At 33.5% G+C, this 24,202-nt stretch overlaps 3 protein-coding genes across 4 annotated transcripts; 2 read left to right on the top strand and 1 right to left on the bottom strand.

The window, feature by feature from the left end:
* The first annotated feature begins 1,290 nt into the window (after positions 1-1,290).
* Positions 1,291-4,071, top strand: LOC119686232 (uridine phosphorylase 1-like). 2 transcript variants are annotated; one of them, XM_038100753.1, is made up of 6 exons: positions 1,291-1,525; positions 2,432-2,563; positions 2,621-2,830; positions 2,891-3,029; positions 3,101-3,294; positions 3,889-4,071. In XM_038100753.1, exons 1-6 carry the CDS (start codon positions 1,412-1,414, stop codon positions 3,994-3,996), a joined length of 897 nt encoding a protein of 298 aa, XP_037956681.1. In that variant the 5' UTR covers positions 1,291-1,411; the 3' UTR covers positions 3,997-4,071. The 2 variants fall into 2 exon arrangements, with proteins under 2 accessions (XP_037956681.1, XP_037956682.1); XM_038100754.1 differs by having other exon boundaries at positions 1,441-1,525; positions 2,445-2,563.
* Positions 4,072-4,997: 926 nt separating this feature from the next.
* LOC119676172 (sperm-associated antigen 1-like) lies at positions 4,998-13,390 on the bottom strand. The gene is made up of 5 exons (XM_038087406.1): positions 13,101-13,390; positions 12,631-13,046; positions 11,353-11,477; positions 11,164-11,291; positions 4,998-5,501 (listed from the first exon to the last, which is right to left on the bottom strand). The coding sequence occupies exons 1-5, from the start codon at positions 13,371-13,373 to the stop codon at positions 4,998-5,000; spliced, it is 1,446 nt and encodes a 481-aa protein (XP_037943334.1). The 5' UTR covers positions 13,374-13,390.
* Positions 13,391-20,694: 7,304 nt separating this feature from the next.
* LOC119676170 (uncharacterized protein K02A2.6-like) lies at positions 20,695-21,219 on the top strand. Its single transcript, XM_038087405.1, has one exon. The coding sequence runs from the start codon at positions 20,695-20,697 to the stop codon at positions 21,217-21,219; it is 525 nt and encodes a 174-aa protein (XP_037943333.1).
* Positions 21,220-24,202: the final 2,983 nt, after the last annotated feature.

Raw genomic sequence — 24,202 nt, 5'->3', positions numbered from 1 at the left:
GAAGATACAATCCTTTGTCAATAGAAGCCTGCGGCATATTCTGAACATATGGTGGCCTGCAAGAGTCTCCAACGAAGAGCTATGGCAGCGTACCAAACAAAAGCCAATAGAGAAAGAAATTTTGAGACGCAAATATGGCTGGTTCGGCCACACACTTAGAAAACCGACAGATGCAATTGCCCACGCAGTCATGGAATGGAACCCGCAAGGAGTAAGGAGGCGAGGTCGTCCCAAAACCACCTGGCGAAGAACAGTGGCAGCAGAAACAAACAAATCCTTTAACCAGTTACGTTTTACTGCCAGAAACAGAGAGGAATGGATATATTTGTGAATAGACTAATTTTTAAATTTTTAATTTAATTTTTTTAATGAAGAACATGTCTTAATAATAATAATAATAAGTCCTTTAACGAACTTAGATACTTAGCTTCAAATTAAAATAACACGAGAATTTTTTAAATAGCCTACGTTCCTGATGCAATACGACATAAAATATAAAATATTATCATTTATCGAAAGACTGGTAGCTAAATATAGCTCTGCGATGTCATAACGAACCTTTAACATTAAAACTTTAGTAAGCTTGGTATGCCTTATTACTTCCATCTACAATTGTATATAATCTTTTAGATTTTAAAACATATTAATCAAACCAATATCTCTCCAACGTTCAATTAATCGAACAACTAAACGATTAGATATTCATAGCTTAAAAGTATAGAATTTTAGTTCTATATGTATTGTGTATATTGTATATTCTATATAATATACGGTATAAAATCGTGAATATTTTAGAGATTATTCCTGCAAAGTTTTCATTTGTTATTTGTAAGAAACCCGTGAAATTACAGTTGAAGCTATTCCTGATCAGATCATTATGACTGGTTCTTCTAGAAGATGGAAAAAGTAGCAAATAAATAATGATATTAAATTGTTAGAAAGGCAAGCTTTATTTATTACTGTCAGACACCGTTGCTTCGGTAGTTGGTGAAGTTTATCAGTTAAAAAATTGTTTTTGGCATTTATGGATCGCCATGTTTAATTCATTCATAATTCTGTCGGTAATGCATAAAAAGTGTAGTGATTTTCCATCATTGCCATACAAAAAAAATATTGTGATTCGAAAAAACTTTTCAGTAATTATCGTATACGAATATTCGCTTCTAATGACTACTGAGGAACAAATATAATCAAAATCACAATAAACGATTTAATTTATATCTCAGCAATCAAAAATGATAGTATGAAGATTTTAAAAATAGTAAATTAAATATTAAAAAATACAAATATTTTTCAAAAATGTTTTAACAAAATTACTTCCCCTTCTGTTTTGGCACAACTTTTGACAAATTCTAAATTTTATGTGTAAATTTTTTTTTGGCAAATAAATTTGGAAAAATCTAAAAACAAAATGAATAACCCCCATCTTTGTTTAATGCCATCTGACTTTCTATATCATTTAGATATAAATATTCCGAATTTGGACGACACTACAGACATTGAGGACACATATGGGGAAGTAAAGGTAAGGGATTTAATTGTATTTTTTTTATACACCTTAAACATTTTAGGATACGCAATGTGGAAGTAGAAATGTCATGGTCTTCTTTTTAATTTATAAATGTGATTATATAATTAGGGGAAGTTTTATATAGGCAAAATAATTTTTTGGAAATAAATGAATTCATTTTACCGTTTTAACTTTCGTAAACTATATTATGAAATACAATCGCTTTCTAACTATCAATTCACAGGTTAGACTATTTTTTGTTAAGCATCTTCTAATATTTTTCAAAACGTGGATAAAAAAAAATCAACATTATTTTCTGATAGACAAAAGTGCACTTTTGTTTTTAAGAAACTCTACCTAAGAAAAAGGGACTTATAGACATAATAACAAACGATATCAAACATATCGTTTGTTAATATCAAAACAGCATAAGAGAGAAAACCACTATTTTCTAAACAGAAATTGGCACTCAATTAAGTTAACAAGAATCAGTAAAAGTCACCCAAATACACCTAATGCGTAACAGACAAGCAGAAATGTGAAGGCCTAGGTTTTTTTGTGGTTGTGCATATTATAACATCCATTAATTACTTTAACAGCGAACAGAGCATCAATGACATTATTGATGTTCTTGCAGTGTAAAATTCAAAAAAAAAATCATCTCAAAATAAAGAAAATGACTTTCCCATCAAGATATCATATTTGATGATAACGAGTGTCATATTATTCGAATCATACTTTGAAGTGCTCTCCTAACTTATCTCAAGAAGTACAGTTTTTAAATATAAACAATATTGTGCATTATCTTTTGAATAAATAAGAGGACCAGTTAGGAACTGTGTCCAATAACTATTGTTAAATCTTAATATAGCTGTCAAATTCTAAGTTAAAACTATATTAATATTATGAATATATATTCAGTTCGTTTGTGTAGGTGGAACTAAGCCACGCATGTGTTCATTGGCCAAACAATTGCGCTGTGCTTTGAAAATAGATCAACACTTGCCGCTCGTAGATATAAGCGCAGCAGCACATCGGTATAGCATGTATAAGGCTAGTAAAACAAATAAAATAATTTATAGAATCGAAAAATAATAACTGTCTTCACAGGTAGGACCTGTTTTATGTTGTAGTCATGGAATTGGCATGCCTTCATGCAGTGTGCTGTTGCATGAACTCATCAAATTGGTGAGATACGCTAATTGCGTTGATCCGATATTTTTGCGGTTGGGTACATGTGGCGGGCTTGGAGTGCCTCCAGGTTCTGTAGTTATATCAAAACAAGTATTTGATGGTTATCTGCGCAACGAATATGAAATGGTAATTAAAAAAATTTTTGGAATAAGTGAATATATAGTATATAAATATTACTGTCTCTAGCCTATATTAGGAGAATGTGTACGCCGGCCAGCAAATTTCAATCCGATAGTTTTTAATGAGCTATTAAAATGCAAAGAGAGAGATGATAGATTTGGTATATGTCTTGGCAACACAATGTCAACAAATTGCTTTTACGAGGGTATGTGATAGCAAATTGTTCATATATGGTATTTTTTTACATTTGTGAGTCTACGTCTACTTTTTATTTAGGTCAAGCACGTATAGATGGCGCTGTTTGTTGTTACTCGCTTGAACAAAAAATGTGTTTTTTAAATAAAATTCATTGCATGGGTATTAAAAACATCGAAATGGAAGCTTTACAGATGGCTGCAATTACATACCATTGTGGCATCAAAGCTGGTGCAATATGTGTTACACTTTTGAATCGGTTAAATGGCGATCAGGTAAGATTTATAAAATCGATTTCTATTATTTCTAAATCTATTTTAATTTTCTACACTTTTAAAAAATTTATTTTTTTATTTAAAATATTGAGCAAAAATATTTGTGTATATAGTGTATTTGAGTTTTTATATGAATAGGATTTTGTAAATATTTGTTGGGATTTTATAGAATAGAAGAAAAATAAATAAATAAATTCATAACTTTGATTAACTAGTCACACATATATTACACCAAAATTTTATTTTAATTAATTGAAATTTTGGCTAACAGCTTTTTCATGAGTAATCTTTGATATGTTCCTTGTTTTCACAAATCCTGTGTTAGACTACAAGTCCAGCCTTAAAATTCTGAACCTATCAATTTAGAAACAACGGCTTTGCTTGTTTTAACCGAACGCACTAAAACTGCACGAAACTTTCTTTGTTCAAATTTCAAGTCTTTTTTTTCTGATTTATTATGGAATAACAACTGAAGCACTCATAATGCTTTTTATTTAGAACAAGTTTATAAGGCAGGCCTTTTTTAATCAAGAATAATAAATTGAATCTTAAAGCTCTTTTAATTTTTTTTTTAATTTTTCTGTATTATTTTAGATCGATATAACAAAAGAACAACTCGATGACTTTCAGCAGCGCCCTCTAACAGTTGCGATTCGTTATATAAAAAGAGTTTTAAACATTAGCAATTGCGCAGACGAATAGTGTTTCCTATTTATTACATCTGAATAATTTTTGTTATATTTCGTTTTGTTATCTGGTAATCAAAAAATTTAAAAAATTTATTTAAATAAACATATTTTGACTTACATAGACAAATGATATATTTTACTTCCAACTGCCTTTCGTGAAGTGTAAAATACTACAAAATGCATATAAATAAATAAGAACCATATTGGTTAAAAGGAAATTGTCAGATTATTGATACTTTTATTCTCCTGGGAACGCAATGGAATAAAGAAGAAAAAGGTTCATATTTTAAATAGGTATAAAATTATGATTAAACCTGTTTTTAAGAAACATGAATTTCCCAATTTGGCATGCGGATCTCATGTAACCAATACAGAACGTAAAAACGTGAAAGCAACTTGAATTCATGTGAAAATAATAAGATAAGATCTCCCCAATAGACATAAATTACATCGGAAATAAAATGTTTGGGTCGGCAGAATAATGCAATTTATCACCATTAGACTTTTTACGGAAAGGATTGTGCTTATACAGTCTTCGAATTCTAGATTCTTTTAAAATGTATAACTATTGGTTTATCTTGAGTTTCTGTCTATTATGTGCAACGAAAACAAGTCAACGAAAACTATCTATAAAGGATGTTAGAATACATTTAAATAATGTTGTTATTCATGTTATTCAGGTAAAGGAAAACATCATTGAACAGCTTCATTATTCTTATTTGGAGCTGCTGTCAATGAAGCAGCATCTGTTCGCAATGTCGCAAAAGGTTTCCATGATGTTACACAGCATAAAGTTGCAATCACAATACACTGACTTACTGACTTTTCATTTCAGTGAAATTATTAACTATAAAACATTCATACAATAGCCTATTCATAATTGCTAAAAATTGATAAAATTGATAGGAATGATAAAAAATAAAAAACAAAATAATTTTATTAAATACAAATTTTAAATTTTATTAAATACAAATAATTTAAATTATGAAAATATTTTTAAACATTATTATCTGTTTAAATTTCCTCAATGAGTTTTTTTTTGCTTTGAGGAGATTTGTTAATATTAGTTGGAAAAATTAACTTCCGTTCTGACGGTTCAATTGGCTGAGGTACAGGACTTTCATCTTTAGCAGCACATAGTGGTTTTGCAATTTTTTCTAAACTCTCAGCTGCTTTCAAATACTTGTTTGGAACAATTTTGTTTGGTTTAATCAACTCAACAAGATCGTAATCTTTACATTTTGATTTGGTTTTTCCACTGGTTTTATCCACATCACTTCTGATATCTTTCTTCAGCTCAGTTGTAGATTTTATGGTAATTGTTGGATGGTTCTGTTTAACATTGTTTGTTGTTGGTTGCGTGATATTTTTTGTTACCTGACAGTCTTGAATTTTGATACGCGTTGTATCGGGTGGTGGAGGTATGTCTGGTAATTGCAGACGTAACTCATTGATAAATTTAAGCGCAGTTTTCTCCTTTGGGTCCACCTCCAAAACTTTTTGAAAGTAGTCGTATGACTGAAATATTAAAATAAATATAATTACTTATTTTAAATAAATGATTTTTTATATGTTATATTAATTTAACAAAATGTTTTTATTTTAATCAATAAATATATCAATAACTAGCGGTCCCGACAGACTTCGTTCTGTCAAAAAGATTTGGAATGTGGCAGTTTTTGTGCCTACCTATTTTATAGTCAGGGCAAAAAAATCTCCTGAACAGAAAAGTCACACTGGTGTGTGGGCTTCAGCTCGGGTGACCAAAGTATCTTCTCTTCCAAGAACTTTGGCCACCCTTCTGGAATCCACTAAAAAACCCTGACTGGGATGTCTGCCAGAGGGTTTCAAACTAAGAGGCGAACTTAGGGACAGTGGAAACCTAAAGGTGACAAATATATAAAAAGTGGGTGACTCGCTTGGATAGTGGAGATTATAATCTGCAAACAAAGTCACGGGGATATAATAAACATACTTACAATAATCAACAACTTATTACAACACACAAACTCATCTATTGTGGTTATGTTCTTGTCTTCTTATATGTAAAAATGAATCGAAAAATGTGTTGGAAAGCGCATAACTCAACAACGCCTGGACCAATTTTTAATTAGCAATAATTCGATTTTTTCTCGCCGTAAAAACCATCCTTGAACTTCAACGAACATTTTAAAAAAAATTGACGAAATTGTCATTAAATTCATTGTAGTGCTTTGTGATAAACGATGTTTTTTGTTTGATTACCTGGCGCATAAACAAACAAATCTGATGGTTTTCCAACACGGGAACAGGCAACATACAATTGACCATGTGAGAAACATGGGTTTTCTAGATCAATACCACTAAAATAATTATGATTAACTGCTATAATACATACCTTGAAAGTTGGCATGAAATTTTTCCGAACCACATTTGTTGCCCCAAATGAAGTAATTTGAAAACAATTGTTATATTGTTGGATATTTGTCAAAAAGTGTATGGAATCTGTTCCTATTCCTGAAACCAATGAGTACAATGGCTCTGGTGGTGGATCCAGTGGTATCAATTTCACTTTGTCATTTGCGCAACACAATCCATTGGTTTCATTTTTGTATTTCAATGCCTTACAATGTGAGCGAACCGAGTTCATTGATCCTATAGCAACACATTGATAGTTGCTATAGTCAATAGACACATCGTAACTGAAAGCAGCTCGATTCAAACTTACGCGATTATGAGCTGAATGTCGCGCTCGCGCTTCACGCGTTTGTTATATCCGTATTCTTTCAAGTTCATTTCGGTTGTCACGTTCTTGTGTAGTATGATTAGACCGAGAATTAGTTTGGTTTGTAGCATTTCGGGTTCTTCTACCTAAATTACTTCGTCTTACAGGAGGCATATCGAATATAAATTGTGTCACATTCACAAAACACGATGTATTTAAATTATTTACAGCTCATATATTAATGACAGTATTTAATTATTATATTTGAAATACTGATGATGTTGCTTAGACAATAGTGAGTGTTTGTAATGTAATATGAACTTTATTGAATAACAATAATTCGATTTTTTCTCGCCATAAAAACCATCCTTGGACTCAACGAACATTTAAAAAAAAAAGAATTGACCAAATTGGTCCAGACATTATTGAGTTATGGGCTTACCAACACATTTTTCGATTCATTTTTATATATAAGATATAAGATAGAACTTCATTGAATAGCAATAATTCGACTTTTTTCTCGCCGTAAAAACCATCCTTGGACTCAACGAACATTTAAAAAAAGAATTGACCAAATTGGTCCTGGCGTTGTTGAATTATGGGCTTACCAACACATTTTTCGATTCATTTTTATATATAAGATATAAGATAGAACTTCATTGAATAGCAATAATTCGATTTTTTTTTTGCCGTAAAAACCATCCTTGGACTTCAACGAACATTTAAAAAAAAGAATTGACCAAATTGGTCCAGGCATTATTAAGTTATGGGCTTACCAACACATTTTTCGATTCATTTTTATATATAAGATAAATGAATTTATATATAAGATAAACAAATGAATTTAAACCGTAAAAGACGTACACAATACATGACATACACAAGCAGCCATCAATGAAGAAACCACATGCATTAAGGAAATAGCGGACATCAACGGATACCCTCAGAACACCATTGATAGAATCATAAAAAAGAAACGAAGGCAGCTACATTCCAGGAACATGACGACATTGACAACAGAAAAACCAAAACAAAGAAGAATCTCCGTAGTATACAACAACACCAATTCGAAAGCCTATTACCATCCGCAAAAGACTCAATTAACCCATTCGAAAAAAACGGAGTATACAAAATAAAATGTGGCTCCTGCAACAAAATATACATTGGACAAACAAAAAGACCCTTATCAGTAAGGCTTTAAGAACACCTAAAAGAAGCAAGAGCAGCACCGAAGAAAATAAACCCCCACATAAAATCAAATGTCGCCAGACATATAGTAAAGGAAAATCACCTCTTCAACAAGGATTACGCCCAAATAATCAAAAATGTAAGGGATAGCTGAAAATCAGAAACGGCAGAGAACATCGAAATACATAAACATCAGGCCACAACTTTACTTAACGGCGATAAGGGCAACGTATCATCGTGGCTTTTTAGATACATCCCAAAAAACCAACAACCAGTCGACCTAACTACCTCTATGTAAAAATAAAACAAAACCAGACCAACCCCGCCACCATTTCTTACCTGTCACCCCCAAGGACAATAACCCTACCAAAATTAGTATTAAGAAATAACATGTAAATATTTTAAATAGTTTGTAAGATTGCTAGATGTTTTTAATATTAGGAATTCTCCTGATGAAGGCAAAAGCGAATTTGCTGAAACACGTGTAGAGATACACAACATAAAACTTTCGAAATTAAAGTTAATATATTCTAAAAAACAAAAATAACCGCATTTAAATATTTTCGAAGTAACGACTTAAAAATTAAAACAAAAATAAATACATGATGTATTTTTTTCACATTTTTTAAACTAACATATTCATATACAAAATGAAGTTTTTATTTGCATATACTGTACTATAGACAGGTCTACAAAGTAGACCGAAAGATGTCATTTTAAGTCCGGTAAAAACCAAATTCATTTATGAGGTCAAAATAACTTTAATTAATTAAGTGGTATAATTACACCTTTATTAAAAAAGTTGCTCAACTAGTCCTGTTGAAAGACGAAACATTAATATCATCAACGTGGGCTCTAGGCAGAGTCATAGAAATCCATAAAGTAACAGATGGATCAACCCGAGTTGCTACAATTAAAACCCAAAAAGAGGCAGTAAAACGTACGAAAAAAAAAAATATACCTTCTGCCAATCACTGATAATCTCAAAGAAGATCATATTCAATCAAAACCGTTGGTTCTTGCTATATTTTTGGCATATCTCACATCAGAAACTACATTAGCAACACCCACAATAGCATATCCCGGATAATGATTATTCATTGAAGGATTAGGCAAAGCAAAAATCACATTTCCAATCTGTAGCATAATTCAAGATCAAAAGAACGTTAATAACGCTATAAAACAATTAACAATCTTGTGTACCAAGTCAAAAGCTGCCAATGCGTATATACAATGCAAAGATTTAGTGTGCAATTTAAATCATGAAGGGCGCGTCTTAAGAACTACCATTGATCGTTTGTTGACGGCAGTATCATCTGTTACAAGAAGTCAGCGAGGAATATTAGGTACAGTGTTAACAACACTTTTTGGCATAAACGATGAAATGTATCACGACATTGAAACGGTGGATCAAAATCAGAAATTATTAATCCAAAATACTAAATCAAATGCTAGAAATATGATATCCACAATAGCGGCATTAAACAGCACAGAAACTAAAATCATCAACAAAATCAACAGCTTTAGTAAAAAACTGAACGAAGGATTGCAGGCTATCAGTCAGATGCAAGACTGGCATGATATCGGAGAAGGAAATAAACTGGACATATATGTACTTATATAATGGCATATATGTACTTATATAATATAATTACATATATAATGGCATCCAATTACATTCGAGAAGTAGAATCAAAATACAGCAAGATCTTCAATGTATATTTGAAACACAGTCATATTTATGAATTCCTTTCACATGATGAAATCAGCAACATTATAACTCGATGTTCCGCAAAAATTGGACCAGAAATGTATGTCTTACCAATCCCGATGAACAGATTGGAATATGTTCGAGATACTGACAACGTCATAATTTATGGTTAATTCACAATTAGCGATATAGAAGAATATGAAATCATTAGACTCAAAACGCTTCCAGAGAGAATTGACGATAATATATATCAAGAAATCGAATTATTAATATCCACATTTGGCATCAATTTTAACAACAAAAAATATTTTGAAGTAACTATCAGCCAAATGGAGACGACAACCAAACTGAATAATGTTACTAGGTTACTTCACCCAACAATATTTTATAACATTGACGAGAGTTCCAATTGTGTTATTAAATTGTATAATAAATTAACAGTCAATAACTGTCCGTCAAAAAATTTAAAGTCATACATCCAGTTTGGAAAATAGCTTTCTACGCCCAATGCTTATATATTCATTACACCAAATTTAACGACAACTCATGTAACTTGTCATATTGAACGTGAAGAAGTAGTTTTGAACTATACAGGAATCATCCACATCTCTCCAGATTGTATTATACATTCTAAGATTATTGACAGTAGAATGCATAAAATTACAAATGATACCGTTATCCTATTGGTGCAAGGCTTATCAACTATGTTCTTGTTACTTCGCAAGGGTTGCTAAAGACAATATGGACCAAGTTAATGAAATATCTTAGAAAACAATAATAACTCATCAATATTGGATAAAATGGGTTATCTGGGCCACAGCTATAATAACAATCCTATTCGTTGGAATACTATATTATATATATGTTGCATTAAACTACAAATCAACATCAACAGTAGCCAATGATCGTAGAGCAACATCCACATATGATGTTCTTTGATCTTGTACATAATCAATAACCCCCTGAGGCTACTAAATTTAAACTAGTTCGTAATCCCACCCCAGAGCCGCCATAATGTTGACGAAACAAAAAATTAAGAATTAGGTCATAAGTTAAACGCTCGCACCTAAAGCTTAGTAAGTAATTTGTGCGAATTAAATAATAAATTAATTTAATCAATTATTGTATATCTAGCTATTGTATATCTTTATTTTGTAAAAAAAAAGAAGAAATTTTAAATAAAATCAGTTGTTGACTTACAATCAATGCCTCATCAATCATAAATTGTTTTCCCCACCAGTACTAAGGAACATTATAAATTGTTATACTGAACATCATTGTTCAATAGAATAATTGAATTAGTTAATTATATTTTTATTTTTTATTGTTAAATTTAAATACTATTCTTTTGTAAAAGCATTATTTATTATATGATTTTATTACTCTTTCTTTTGTATAACATAAAATCTAATACAAAGAAAGTCATGCTAATATTACTCCACGATTCGCTCTAGCGACATCGGAAAGATGAATGAATATTTCTATCCATATTTTATTCCATAATAATTTTATATTAAATTGATTTTTAACTTCCGTTAAAATAACTAAAAAGTTAATAACATTTTAAAACAACTTACTTCACGCTTTTTGCCATAATCAAACATTGCTTGAGCTAGACGAAGACGTGCTTTCAAATTATTTGGTTCCAGTGCTAAGCAAGATTTACAATCTTCTATTGCAGGTAAATACTTTTTCGACATGATATCTTATATACAAAGAAAATATATTAGTTTTTTAAAAGAATTTTTAATAGTTTCTCTACTTACAAGATATTGCACGATTGTTGAAAGCTGCTGGATTTTTTTTATAAATTTCCAGAGAGCGAGTGTACTCCACAATTGCGCTATCATAGTCTTTTACTCTAAAACACTCATTTCCACGAAGACGAATTCTTAAAAGAAAAAAAATAATTTGGTTAGAACCAATTTTAAACTTCACATTTAAGTGTCGATTTGACGCTAAAATGACATTTGCAATTATGAAATGAGCACGCTTAAGAATTAAAATTCAAGGGTGCTTAACAATTCTTCACTTTCAATGTAAGCAATAAAACACGTTATTTGTTCAGTTCTGATATGATATAATATGGGTATATCAAATTAAAATACCCAGTTACATTTTTGCACATTATATTCTATAATATATAATATAATACAATGCAATATTTTTTCACAGAAAACATGCGTATATAATATATATATATCATATGTTGTTTAATATTTGATATTTCTATAAATATCAAAATACTAAATTTTATCAAATGCTAAAAGGTTTTTTTCACTTAAGGAATATTTCAATAAACATCTGTAGTGAAAGTTCAAAGGTATCTATCGAAAGAGCGTTCCGTAAACAAAAAAATCACTATTAGATTTGGCATTTGTTCTGGAAATGTGAATCACGTACTTTTTTAAAACTACCTAGGCTATAATCTTCTGGTTACCAATTTTCCTTGTGTATATTTATATATTCATATATATATATATATATAGCTGTGGATGATAAATATTTTTAATGGGACGACAAAGGACAGAACACACTACATTTTGACTTGGTTGCTTAAAAAATTTGAACATAATTAAAGCATATGGTTTATAACTACTTGACATTTTTTTTCGACACTGAAAATATATATTCGTCAAGTTATGGCTGAAGAATTACTACCAATAAGTCATCAACATGTGTCGTGAAGAGCATTTGAATATTGAAATAAATAAAAAAAAAATAAAAAATAAAGTAAAATAAAAATTGAAAATGTTTTGTAACTAAAAACGGATAACCCTATATGTCTTTTTAATTTGTTAAATGAAAATATTCCTGACTTTCTGAAGATAAATGATATGTGAAACTCATCACCGCATATTTTCATAACACTAAATTGTGTGAACCAGAAATTTGATTAGCCAAGAGACAAGCTGTACTTTAATTCAGTACTAAAAAATTTTTTTAAGATTACACCTTAATACTTTACATTATTTTACAAATTTTAATTTGAATTAATTAATTTTTTTTAAAAAACCCCTAAATGTATTGCACTATAAACTCACTCTTCTGCCACATTTTGCTGTTCTAATTCAGTCAAAGACTCTATAAGCTGTTTCCTTTTATGTTCCACATCCTTAATAGTTGAAAACTTTGTTTCATGATCGCCATAAGTACTCTGATTGTAGCGATTTTTTCGTTCAATTTCTTCCAGATTCCGTTCTTCATCTAAATCCATACGCAGTATTTCTTCTTCTGCATCGAACTTATCCCATTGCGCATAATCTGTAGACTTAATACGCTTTGAATTATTAATGTATTTCAAATTGGTTTCAACATTGTCATTCTTCTCTTGTTTATCAAAAATTTTACCCCCTTTGCGTATAGGAGCAAAAGACAGTTCAAATTTCTTTTCCTCTTTATCGCTGATACTCAGTTCATTTAACATCTGGTCCGTGCTTTTGATGTCCTGATTCCAATTCTAATAAACACAAATGTAATTAAAAATGTAATGTGAAATTAATGACTGAAATACATATATTCGTTTCCATTCATCCAACGGTAATGCACTACGCTCTCGCAACTGCTCCTCGTAATTGAAAAGTTTGCTGTTAGGTTGTAATTCACGCAGTTTTTCTTCAGCAGATTTAGTTAGGTCAGGGTAATATCCTTCTTCGCCTGAGCGTAATATTTGCACAATTTTTTCCATTTCATTGGCATTTGTACATGTTTTTACATATTCAAAGTCCAAGTGGTTAAGTGGAATACCATAACGTTCTAACAATGTCCTTTTATTTTTAGTAGCCATTTCGAAAAAAAAAAACAATTGTGTTTGGTTTGTATTTAATTTTACTTATGTTTTATTTTAAATTCAGAAATGTTTTTTAAATATTTCTATGACTCTCATTTCAAGTCTGATATGATATTAATTTTTCGAGTTTATTGAACAAACAACATTTGAGTGATTTTGAAGAAATTGTTGCTAAGGGCCATGTTATGCAGAGTGTCTCTGGCACGGCAAATTACGCTCTTTCGGGCTATGCCGAAATGCATGTTATGGAGAGTGTAACATCAGTATTGCCAATTTTGTATTTTTACTACTTCTTGGTTGTGCCTAAATTTAAAAAGAAATTTAGATGTACTCGCTTCAATTTGCCAACAAAAATAACTCGTATGAAAAAACTTATAGGGCTGTAATACTGTTAATTTATTATTATATTATATTATAACAATTGTTGACAGTACTTACGCCTTTCATTGAAATCGGAAAGTGTAATAATTATATTATTAGCGATTTATACAAAAATGCTGTGTTGCTTACTGCTGTGTTGCTTACGTTTCTCCTAAACGTATTAGAATTGTAGTAATTTGCTCCTAAAAGGCGCAAATTTTGAAATTTATTACTAAACAACACTGTTTTGCCTTAAGTGGCCCTTAGACAGCAACGCGAGTTGAGAACTCCCTCGCTATCACACATTAGTGCTGTTCATATTCGAATTTACGAAGTATTCGAAGAATTCGAATAGTAAACGAAGTCTTCGAAGTTGAAAAAAACTTTGAAGTTTTTGTGAATTTTTGTTCTCGAAGTCTTCGAAGTTTAAGTGTAGTGAAAAACTTCGAAGACTTCGAAGATTTCGTAAGCAAAAGGTGAAGTGAGAGCGCAAAATGCAAACAAACGTGCATCACACAAATTATTTGAGGGATGAAAGCATTTGCTTCGTTTGTACGGTTTTGTTTTTTTTTTTTGGTATTCTATGCAGAAAATTAAAAACATGTTTTTTTATTAAATATGTATTATAATATATGTATATTATTATTAAATATGTTATTATTAAATATTATTTATATTAAATAAAAAATTTACGTTTTAAATAACTTATATTTATTATTTATATTTAAAAAATTATATTTACAATAAAAAAATCAAAAATTATTTTTTTATTATGCAAAAAATAAATTTGTGCTTACCTGTGTGATCATCACAGCTCATACATGTCTAATAATTATGCATTAATGAGCAAAACTCATTTTTTCATAACTAATTTTCAAGGTTTTAATTTGTGATTTTTTTTAAAAGAAAAATGAAAACTTTTATAAAATTTCCTTTACTAATAAAATCCATCAATATCAATTTTTGCATATTATTACGTATATATTTTATATTATATTAAAAATTTTCTCAAATATGATTTTTTAAATATAAATAATAAATATAAGTTATTTAAAATGTAAATTTTTTATTTAAGGGAGGTGTAGCGCACATGCATCTAAGACATGCTTTGGTATGAACAGTGTCATGGAATGTACTTAACTAGCATATTTCTAGCGCTTATCGCGCCAGCAACAATATCGCTTGCACAACAAAGTTATGTTGTTGTATATTTACTAATGCATGCATGCTGCTCAGTATATAAAATTATAATGCTTACGTATGCATATGTGCATACGTTTCAGTTTTTAAATAAAGAGTTAACCGTATAACCTCCATTTTCATTTACGGAGAGTGGTTAAAACATTACAAAAGTCGTCATGGTCGGGGGTTCCCGTTATCCATTTCCAGACGGTACCTAATTCATTTATTCCTCTTTTGAATCTTTTATTTTTGAGTTGACTAAGTAAAGTTTCTACTTGTTCTACATCCATTTCTATATCAAGGAATTCTGCTTGGTTGTAAGAATGTTTTTTCTTTTCGAATTCGAAAAATTGTTATTCGTCACGTAAGATGTCTCTATAATAAGTTAAGTTAGTAACGTGTAGAAGGTCACTATAATTTTGGTATGTCAAGGCGTCATTGTATTTTTACCCTAGTGTAGTCTATTATTTCGCCATTTACTGATAATATCAGTATGATTAATTCGAGGTATATTGCTAACATGCTGGAATAAAAATCAAAAAGCATTTGTTTATATATATTTATTTTTTATATTATCCTTATGAATAATTCTATTTCTATTATAAATTCTAATTTTATTGCCAAGGTCTTCTTTTACTATTTGTTTTCTGAATCTTGGTTGTAACTTCTTTCGTTCAGCAATAATTTTTTCATTTATGACCTGGCCTACATTGAAGCTTTTATCTAAACGGCCTTTATAATCGCATATTAGCATTCGTGCTTGTGCCATTTTCAATTTCTCATGAATTTGTTCATGATTGACTTTGTTAAAGAAAACGTCACTCGGTTTTTCTTTAGTGATTGTGTGGGTAGTTTTGTTATACTGTTGGGCAGATCTCAATATGACTTCCAAGTCATTTACAAGATTATATTCTTGTTTAATATATGTACCAATCTCAACAATTGTTGAGTGAATTCTTTCCACTTGACCGTTTGTTGACTGTGACGAGGATCACAATAGTAAAGAAGGATATTCATCCTTTGTGTTAGTTAAATTCTAAGAATAAAGATTATGTATGTTGATCCTTTTTTCGAGTCAGCACAACTGGGTACTTTTACTCTTTGATAGCTGGGGGTACTACAGGGTCCCAGCCATCTCATTGACTAATTTGTGTATTCCTTATAAGTTTCATGATGATTCAGTGTTTGATCTAAGATCTGCGTACCTCCCCGTGCGAAGAGTGATGACTCTAAGATTGGATAGTGGTAAGTAGGATAGCCTGTCAATTTTCGCATATAACTTCAGGGCTCTGTCCCTTATGTATTTTTTAATCGGGTCTATTCTAAGGTCTCTTAGTATGTCGTTTGGCGGATGTACCAAGGCACTTTGAAGAGCCTTCGGAGGGTCTGACTTTGAGCGACTTGTAGGTTTTGTTTAGTAGAGTCAGCAGCTTTGCTATACGCGAAACACCCATAAAGGAATGCTGGTTTAATTATCTGGCTATAGATCAGTTTTCTGTTTTTTACGCTAAGGTTGTTGTATTTGAAAAGTGGTTGTAAGCATTGCAGAGTTTTAGCGCAACTGCTTCTTTTGACTTGTGTATGCTTATGCCAAGTGAATCGCTTATCAAACGTGATACCTAAGTATTTAATGCTATCCTCCCAATTAATCACGATGTCACCAACTCTTACTCTCGGTGGATGTTGTCTCTGTTTACGTGTAATAAACAGGGCTTTAGTTTTCTCATTGATAATTTTTATTTTCCATTTATGGAAGAACCCCAGGATGAGATTAATATGCTCCTGCAGCGTGTTGGTCACATTTCTGGCAAGTTGATCAGAATATAACAAGCATGTGTCATCTGCGTATAAACATAATACCGAAGGACTTAGCATTGGGATGTCAGACGTGTAGATGTTGTACAACAAGGGGAAGAGCGGGGATCCTTGAGGAACACCCGCTTCTATTCTTCGTACTGATGAGGTGGTACTGTTGATTCTTACATGGAACATTCTTTCGCGAAGGAAGCTGCCAAGGATTTTGATCAACCCAACTGAGATACCAAAACGAGACATTTTAATTATAAGGCCGTCGTGCCACATCTTGTCAAATGCCTTGGCGATGTCAAAAGTAATCATACCCGTTGATTCCCTTCTGCTCAGGGCAGACTGTATCATCTGAGCTGTTCGCAGGAGTTGTAATTCTGTGGAGAAATCTTTCCTGAAACCAAATTGCTCATCGGGGAGAATATTCAGCGAGTTCACCGAAGTTTTAAGTCTATCTAGGATCACTCTTTCAGCTAACTTACCCAGAGCTGACACTAAACTAATCGGGCGTCAGTTCTGCGGGTACTTCGAGTCCTTGCCGGGTTAAGGAAAGACTACAACTGTGGCCTGTTTCCAAATTTTAGGATATTCACCTAGCCTAAACATACAATTTATTATATTTGTAATGAGATGGATCGCATCTTCCGGAAGGTTACGTAAGCATCTGTTGTTAATTTTGTCGTACACTGGTGCAGATCTTATCTTCAATCTTGAGATAATTAGAGCAATTTCATCACTAGAGCAAGGCACGATGTCTCCATCAGGCTCTTGAGCCAAGATATTGTAAGCCTCCTCGGTGATATGTTCTTCCTCTTCAGAGTCATAATCATAGTCTTCGTTTGGCTAGAATTGAAGCTCCAAAGAGTCAGCAAAGGCCTCGGCCTTTTCTATATCTGTGTACGCTATGCCAGTCGTCCTATGAATAGGCGGCACTGCCCATTTGCGTTTCAACCTGAAGTATTTGTTTATGGCCCAGAAGGATTTATTACCGGTTTCTAGTCCCAATAGGAATCTGCCCCAGTTTTCATTTCTGAAGATACCAATCTTTCTTCTGATTTCCTTAGACAGTCGGCTGGCTTCTATTCTACTTCCCGGGTCTCCAGTAATCTAGGCAAATTTACGGACTCTATTACGTTGCCTGATCATGTATTTAATATGTTGAGGAATGTTAAAGTAGTTGCTGGGTTTTCTATTTTTAATGGTAGAGCTGTTATCTAAAGCCTCCTTAATTTGATACGTATGGTTTCGAATACTTTCCTCCAGGTCCATTAAGGTTTCAGGTTGATTCAACCCTCCTCCAACATCTACTAGATTCTTAAAGGCGGCCCAGTCCGTGGTAATGAACGTGGGAGTCGTAATGTTAATGATGCAGTTCTCTAAAATAAATAATACTGGTTTATGGTCCGAGTCCAGCTCGTCTAAGACTTCAGTAAGCACAATAAAGTCTAGGTTATTAGATATGCCAAGATCTATAATGTGGCCGATTCCTCTACCATAGTGAGTTGGCTCGTTAGGCACGTGTAGCTGCAGTAAGTGGTCAATGGTGAATTGGGCGATCTCCCTACCTGCACTATTGTTATTAAATTGCGCTTCAAGGTCTCCTAGATAGGTTTGTATATTCGGTGGCCTATAGACTGAGGTAAAGTTAATGTTACCTACCAGACTATCCACCACCACTGTAGTTGTTTCAAGCGCGAGCAGGTTGTTAGAAATTGTGTGATGTTTGATAGGTTTTTTTGATAAGAATAGTTGTTCCCCCACCTCTTCTGGATACTCTGTCTGATCTATAGATGTCATAGTTGGAAATTTTCAGTTGCAGAGACGGTTTCAGGAAAGTTTCTTGTATCAACATGATATCTATATCCATTTCATGTAGTAATTGGATGATTTCATATTCTTGTTAATTATAGAGTTTGCATTCCAGGTCACAACTTTAAATCTGCTCAGTGTAGCATTCATTCCCCAGAGAGAGTAGGTAACCGGCTTTGCAGCATGGTCTGCATTATATTCTTCATAGCTGTGTTGAGTTGTGCTTGAAAGTTCTCCATCAATTTCTCTAGATGAGAGGCGGACAGAGAATTGGTAGTTTTGTTGTGCCGTGCAGCCTGACATCATTGCATCAGCATAAGACCTTGAAGGCATAACAGAAAAGTTTAGTTTTGAAGAACACACTACCTTTTACTTCTTGCCTACAAACAGGAAGAAACAAAACAGTGGCGACGAGGATAAATTTGTAGTAGCATATGTAGCATATGTAGTAGCATATGTCACAATGGACGTAGCAGCCGTTAAGGAATTGCTCAAGCAGCAACAAGAAATTAATAAGAAAATGTGGGAAGATCAGCGAGCATTTTTCAAGGAAATGTTGGTTGGGCGCGTGTCAGATGGTCAAACTAATGATGTACCTGCATTTCATGCATACAAAAAGCAATTGCATTGTTGGGAAACTTATTTGGAGCAGCTTCATCAACACTTTTCAGCATACTCTGTGGACAAAGGTAAATATAAATCCTTTTTTCTGAACTGGATAGGCACAGAAACTTATGACATTTTGAGCAGTAACCTTGGTTCAAAGGGAATAGAAACTAAAACATATGATGAGTTAACAAAAGGTTTAACAGATTATTTTCTGGCAAAAACGCATGTTGTGGCTGCCAGACATGAATTTCATAAACCCACAATGCGTTCCGATCAAACTTACAGAGAGTAGATCACAGATTTACGCAGAGTTGCGAGGGAGTGTGAATTTGTTTGCAGCGCATCAGACTATAATCATGAGGAAATGATTCGGGATAAAGTTATAGTGAACACACCACATGATGTTGTTCGAATAAATGCACTACAAAAAACAAATCCCACACTCTCTGAAGTTATGTTAATTGCTGAGGCATTCGAGTCAACTGAAAAGAGAAAAATAAAAAAAATCAAAGGGAAATTATTCAATGGTGAAGTTTGCGTAGTGAAAGGAAATGAAAAAAACAAGAACAGAAAAGAGAAATGCAAAGCAAACAATGCAAGAGAAGAGTTGCTCGTTAAAATCTTGTTCAAGTTGTGGAATTTTACACACGCGGCAATACGGCAAGTTCAGGAAAGTTTTGTGTAGGAAATGTGGAAGAAAAGGTCATATTGCTTCCATGTGTATGTTTGCTAAAAGCAATATCAATCAAATAGATCAACAAGAAACAACAAATACGGAGCAAAACTCAATATCGCAAATTAATTCAATTTTGAATGTGGGAAATCTGCCGCAACGAGAAAACAAAAAAGTGTTCATAAACATTCTAGTTGATAATACGCAAGTTAAATTTCAGATGGATTCTGGAGCAACTGTTTCAGTGTTGACGCAAGACATTTATGAGAACTTAAATAAACCACAGCTGTATACATGTAAAAAGAAGCTATTTGATTATGGAAAAAACAAAGTAAAGACACTTGGTGAATTTTGTGCAGTGCTAAAGTGTGGAGAAACGAAAAGAACAGCAACATTAATAGTAGTATGCGTCTGGAATGGTCATAATTTGTTTGGCACTGATCTATTTGAACTTTTTGGATTTGAGATTCGTCAAATTGCCGTTATAAACAATGATTTTCAATTAAATGAAGTATTGGAGAAACATAGAATTGTTTTTGAACCTGCTTTAGGTACAATTAAGCAAGTTAAGGCCAGGTCGCATTTAAAACAGGGCGCTGTACCTAAGTTTTGTAAAAGTAGGCCGATTCCATTCGCACAATTAGAAAAATTTAAAACAGAAGCACAAAGATTAACTGATAGGGGCATTTGGAAACCTTTAAATTTAGTCAGTGGGCTTCGCCAATTGTATCGGTTACAAAACAAGATGGGTCTCTTCGCATTTTTGGTGATTTCAAAACTATAGTAAACAAGCAAATCGATGTTGATCAATATTCGTTGCCGACACGTGAGAGCTTATTTCATATGGTTCGATATGGGAAATTTTTTTCTAAGATTCATATGAAAGATGCATATCTTCAAATGGAGTTGGACGATGAAGCAAAAAATGTGTTAGTTGTCAATACACCGCTGGGGCTTTTTCAGTATCAGCGTCTACCTTTTGGTATTGCCAGTACACCTGTGTTATTTCAGAAGTATTTAGAACAACTTATACATGGTACAGAAGGGTGTGGAAATTACATTGATGATATCATAATCGCTGCTGAAACGGTTGACATACATCTTAAGCGGCTGGAGGAAATATTATCACTTTTAGCTGAAAATGGCATTCGTTGCATGCGAACGAAATGTGAGTTCTTGGTGGAAAAATTGGAATATTTAGGCAGAACCATCAGTGCAAGTGGTATTTTACCTGATGAGAGGTGTGTTCAGGCTGTAAAGCAGTTACCGCGGCCGACAAACGTTAAAGAAGTCGAAGCGTTTCTTTGGCTGCGCCTATCAATCACTTACGTAGAAAAGATATCAAATTTGTTTGAGGCACCGATCAAGAGCAAGCTTTTGAAGTTTTATAATAGAAGCAATTGAGTTGTCACATTTTCAAAAACATTTGCCTATCGTTCTTGCTACTGATGCATCATCTTATGGTAATGGAGCTGTCATTGCTCATCGACATCCGGTGGCTCGGAACGACCTATTGCATTTGCTTCAGAAACACTTAACACTTATCAAGCTCGTTATAGTAAAATCGAAAAAGAAGCACTTTCGATTATTTTTGGAGTTACACGATTTCATCAGTATTTATTTGGGCATAAATTTATTTTAGTCACGGATCATAAGCCTTTAGTAAGCATTTTCAGCCCAGATAAAAACTTGCCATCAATGTCTACACATCGTTTACAACGTTGGGCTATAATATTGATGTCTTATCAATTTGAGATTCAGTATCGTAGAACTGCAGATCACTCAAATGCTGATGCCTTATCACGTTTGCCTTGTGGACCAGATCCTGAGTTCGACAAGTTTGAATGTTGTCATCAAATAGAAAATTACGATACACCTATCAATTTCGAATTACTACGAATTACTTTACGAATTACTATTCACGTAAGGTGATTGGTACTACTTGTGGTATTTTCTTGTCAGCCGTCTTACCTGCATCATTTTGAAGCTGTTCATCTTGCTGAGATTTCGGATCATGTTGTTGATGTATTACTTGAACGTTCGACTGCTGAATAGTCTGTTGATGTTGCTGATGATATTGTTGTTGTGGCTGTTTGGGTTGCTGCTGTTGAATTGCGACTTGTTGTTGTTGTTTTAGTTGTTTAATTTGGCGTTTGGATTTTACGTCAATATAGCCATCATTAAAATCTTGGTCGCACTCCGAGTCTGGAGAGATGGAGCCCTCCGGAGGGAGAACTATCTCCTCGTCGTTAGTTGGGGAGGCAATTTCCATTTCATCCTCACTTGGGCCTACTGAAACGCGAGGGGAACTAGGAAGGGATGGCGGAGAGACCTTTTTCCTTTTATTAGAACGGGCGAGCTTGGCCACTAATGTAGCGCTTTGGGCGCTTAGCTGGTTCTCCAATTTGGAACACCGCTCTTGAAGTGTTTGAAATTATTGAAGCAGTTTTGAGTAATTCTCCTGTAGAAGCTCATTGAACTTTTTTAGTGCAATGAATTCCTCAGTGCTGACTGGAATTGGAGTGCAATGATCTTGGGAAATGCTTGGGGGCACTGGAATAACTTCATTATTTGCCATTTCCATCAAATTGCTAATTACAGATGTGCCTTTCAAACTGTCAATGCACAATTTAAAAAACACTGAACAGTTTGAAACTCACTGAACAGTTTGACAGTCACTGGAAAATCGATTTTGCACCAACAGTTTGAAAGTCACAAGTGACTCTCAAACTGTTACTTGACCAAGTGATAGTCAAACTGTAGTATTGGTGGTATTTTATACCAAGTATTTGGAACTTGAGTGCTTGAATACTTGAGTCTAAAGTACTTGAGAGCTTGAGTGCATGAGCACTTGAGACTTGAGTACTTGGGTATTTGAATTCTTGAAAAGTTGCACTAATGTAACTTGAAATAGTTGAGTTGCTAGTAGTTGAGATTTATAAAAATTGGATCTATTTATTTTTGAATCGTCCAATCGTCCTTCTTTTTCAATCGTCCCGTCCAATCGTCCTTTTTTTTTAATGGTTTTTTTTTTTTTTAGTAGGTGGAAAGCATCGAAAGCCACAGTGTGAGACTTGAACCCACTAAAACCACCTCTTAGGAATGCGTAGAGAATAGATTCCAAGCAATGGACCGTGAAGGTCCAGGGCTAGGAACCCCATTCCAGTATCAACGACGGGAGTGAAGAGCTTCGAAAAGATAGTACATAGTAGATATATCTAAGCCATGAAGTTTGTGTAATTTTGAAAGACGGACGGACTATTAATTAAGTTGAGACAACTTAATGGTATGAGAGGTAGTTACTTATACACACGTAGGAGGGGATTGCTGTAACCACGGTTGTAAAGCAGGATTACAGGAGGAGAGTGGGCAATGTCGTCCAGATGGAGGGATAGGAACTGAGGGGGTTTATGCTTCATTGTGAGTAATAGGTCGGTTGGAAGTTGATTTGTTTTTAGTAAATCAGGAGGGATGTTATGAGCTCTAGTGAAATAACGTCAGGCTTGTGACAGTAAATAGTCATCGACCGTTCGATATTGGCGGAGTTGTAGACATATTGGACAGAGTAGTGATGGCCGTTTGGCTTGCGCTTGTAGTTAATACAATCGCGGAGAATTTTTCTTTCAAACGCGCGAAGGCGTTCCATCTGAGCTGAAGAGATACCTGACCAGATGGGAAAGGAGTAGGTGAAAAGGGGGCGAATGAGTTGCTTGTAGCATAGGAGTTTTGTTTGAACATTAAGTTGGTTGTGGCGTCGAAGCGCATTTTTAAGGCTCAGATGGCGGAAGGACACATTCTTCACAACATAGTTAATGTGAGGAATGAAGTTATGTTTGGGAGAGAACATAACTCCAAGGTATTTGAACTTGTCAACGAGTTTAATAGGGGATCCATTAAGCATAAGCTTAATGTTAGAGGTTTTATAGCTCCTTGGGCGGTTGCGAGCATTGCCAGTGAAGGCGATAGCAGAGACTTTGAGGGGGTTGAGTTTGAGCTTCCACTTATAGTAGAAGCCAGAAAGATTTCTTAAGTGCTGGTTTAAGAAGTTAGAGACCCTAGGAGTGGAGGAAGATTTGGAATAAATTAGGCAGTCATCTGCGAAACAGAGTTGCTTGACATCGGGGGGCGGATCAGGTATGTCTGAGGTGTAAATATTAAAAAGTATGGGACCTAAGACAGACCCTTGGGGGACACCAGCAGCAACAGGAAATTCCCTAGAAAGGCTAGAACCAACACGGATCATGAAACTTCTTCCCGACACGAATTGGTAGATGATACTACAAAGGAGAGGGGGGAAATTGAGTTGGTGGAGCTTGAAGACAAGACCCTCGATCCATACGGTGTCGAAGGCCTTCTCAATGTCAAGACTCACAGCAACTGTTGGCTG

This window comes from Teleopsis dalmanni, chromosome 2 (assembly GCF_002237135.1).
Source record: "Teleopsis dalmanni isolate 2A chromosome 2, ASM223713v2, whole genome shotgun sequence".
NCBI lineage: Eukaryota > Metazoa > Arthropoda > Insecta > Diptera > Diopsidae > Teleopsis > Teleopsis dalmanni.
Note: the sequence above shows the minus strand (reverse complement) of the source record. Positions and strands in the feature narration are given on the sequence as shown.

Excerpts from the sequence above, each read along its gene's own strand:
- LOC119686232 (XM_038100753.1), top strand. The coding sequence starts at position 1,412 with ATGAATAACCCCCATCTTTGTTTAATGCCATCTGACTTTCTATATCAT. Across the intron at positions 2,831-2,890 it reads TGCGCAACGAATATGAAATG|CCTATATTAGGAGAATGTGT; the intron begins GTAATTAAAAAA and ends TACTGTCTCTAG. Across the intron at positions 3,030-3,100 it reads AACAAATTGCTTTTACGAGG|GTCAAGCACGTATAGATGGC; the intron begins GTATGTGATAGC and ends CTTTTTATTTAG.
- LOC119676172 (XM_038087406.1), bottom strand. The coding sequence starts at position 13,373 with ATGGCTACTAAAAATAAAAGGACATTGTTAGAACGTTATGGTATTCCA. Across the intron at positions 11,478-12,630 it reads CAGCAAAATGTGGCAGAAGA|AATTCGTCTTCGTGGAAATG; the intron begins GTGAGTTTATAG and ends TTTTCTTTTAAG. Across the intron at positions 11,292-11,352 it reads CAACAATCGTGCAATATCTT|ATATCATGTCGAAAAAGTAT; the intron begins GTAAGTAGAGAA and ends TTTGTATATAAG.
- LOC119676170 (XM_038087405.1), top strand. The coding sequence starts at position 20,695 with ATGAAAGATGCATATCTTCAAATGGAGTTGGACGATGAAGCAAAAAAT.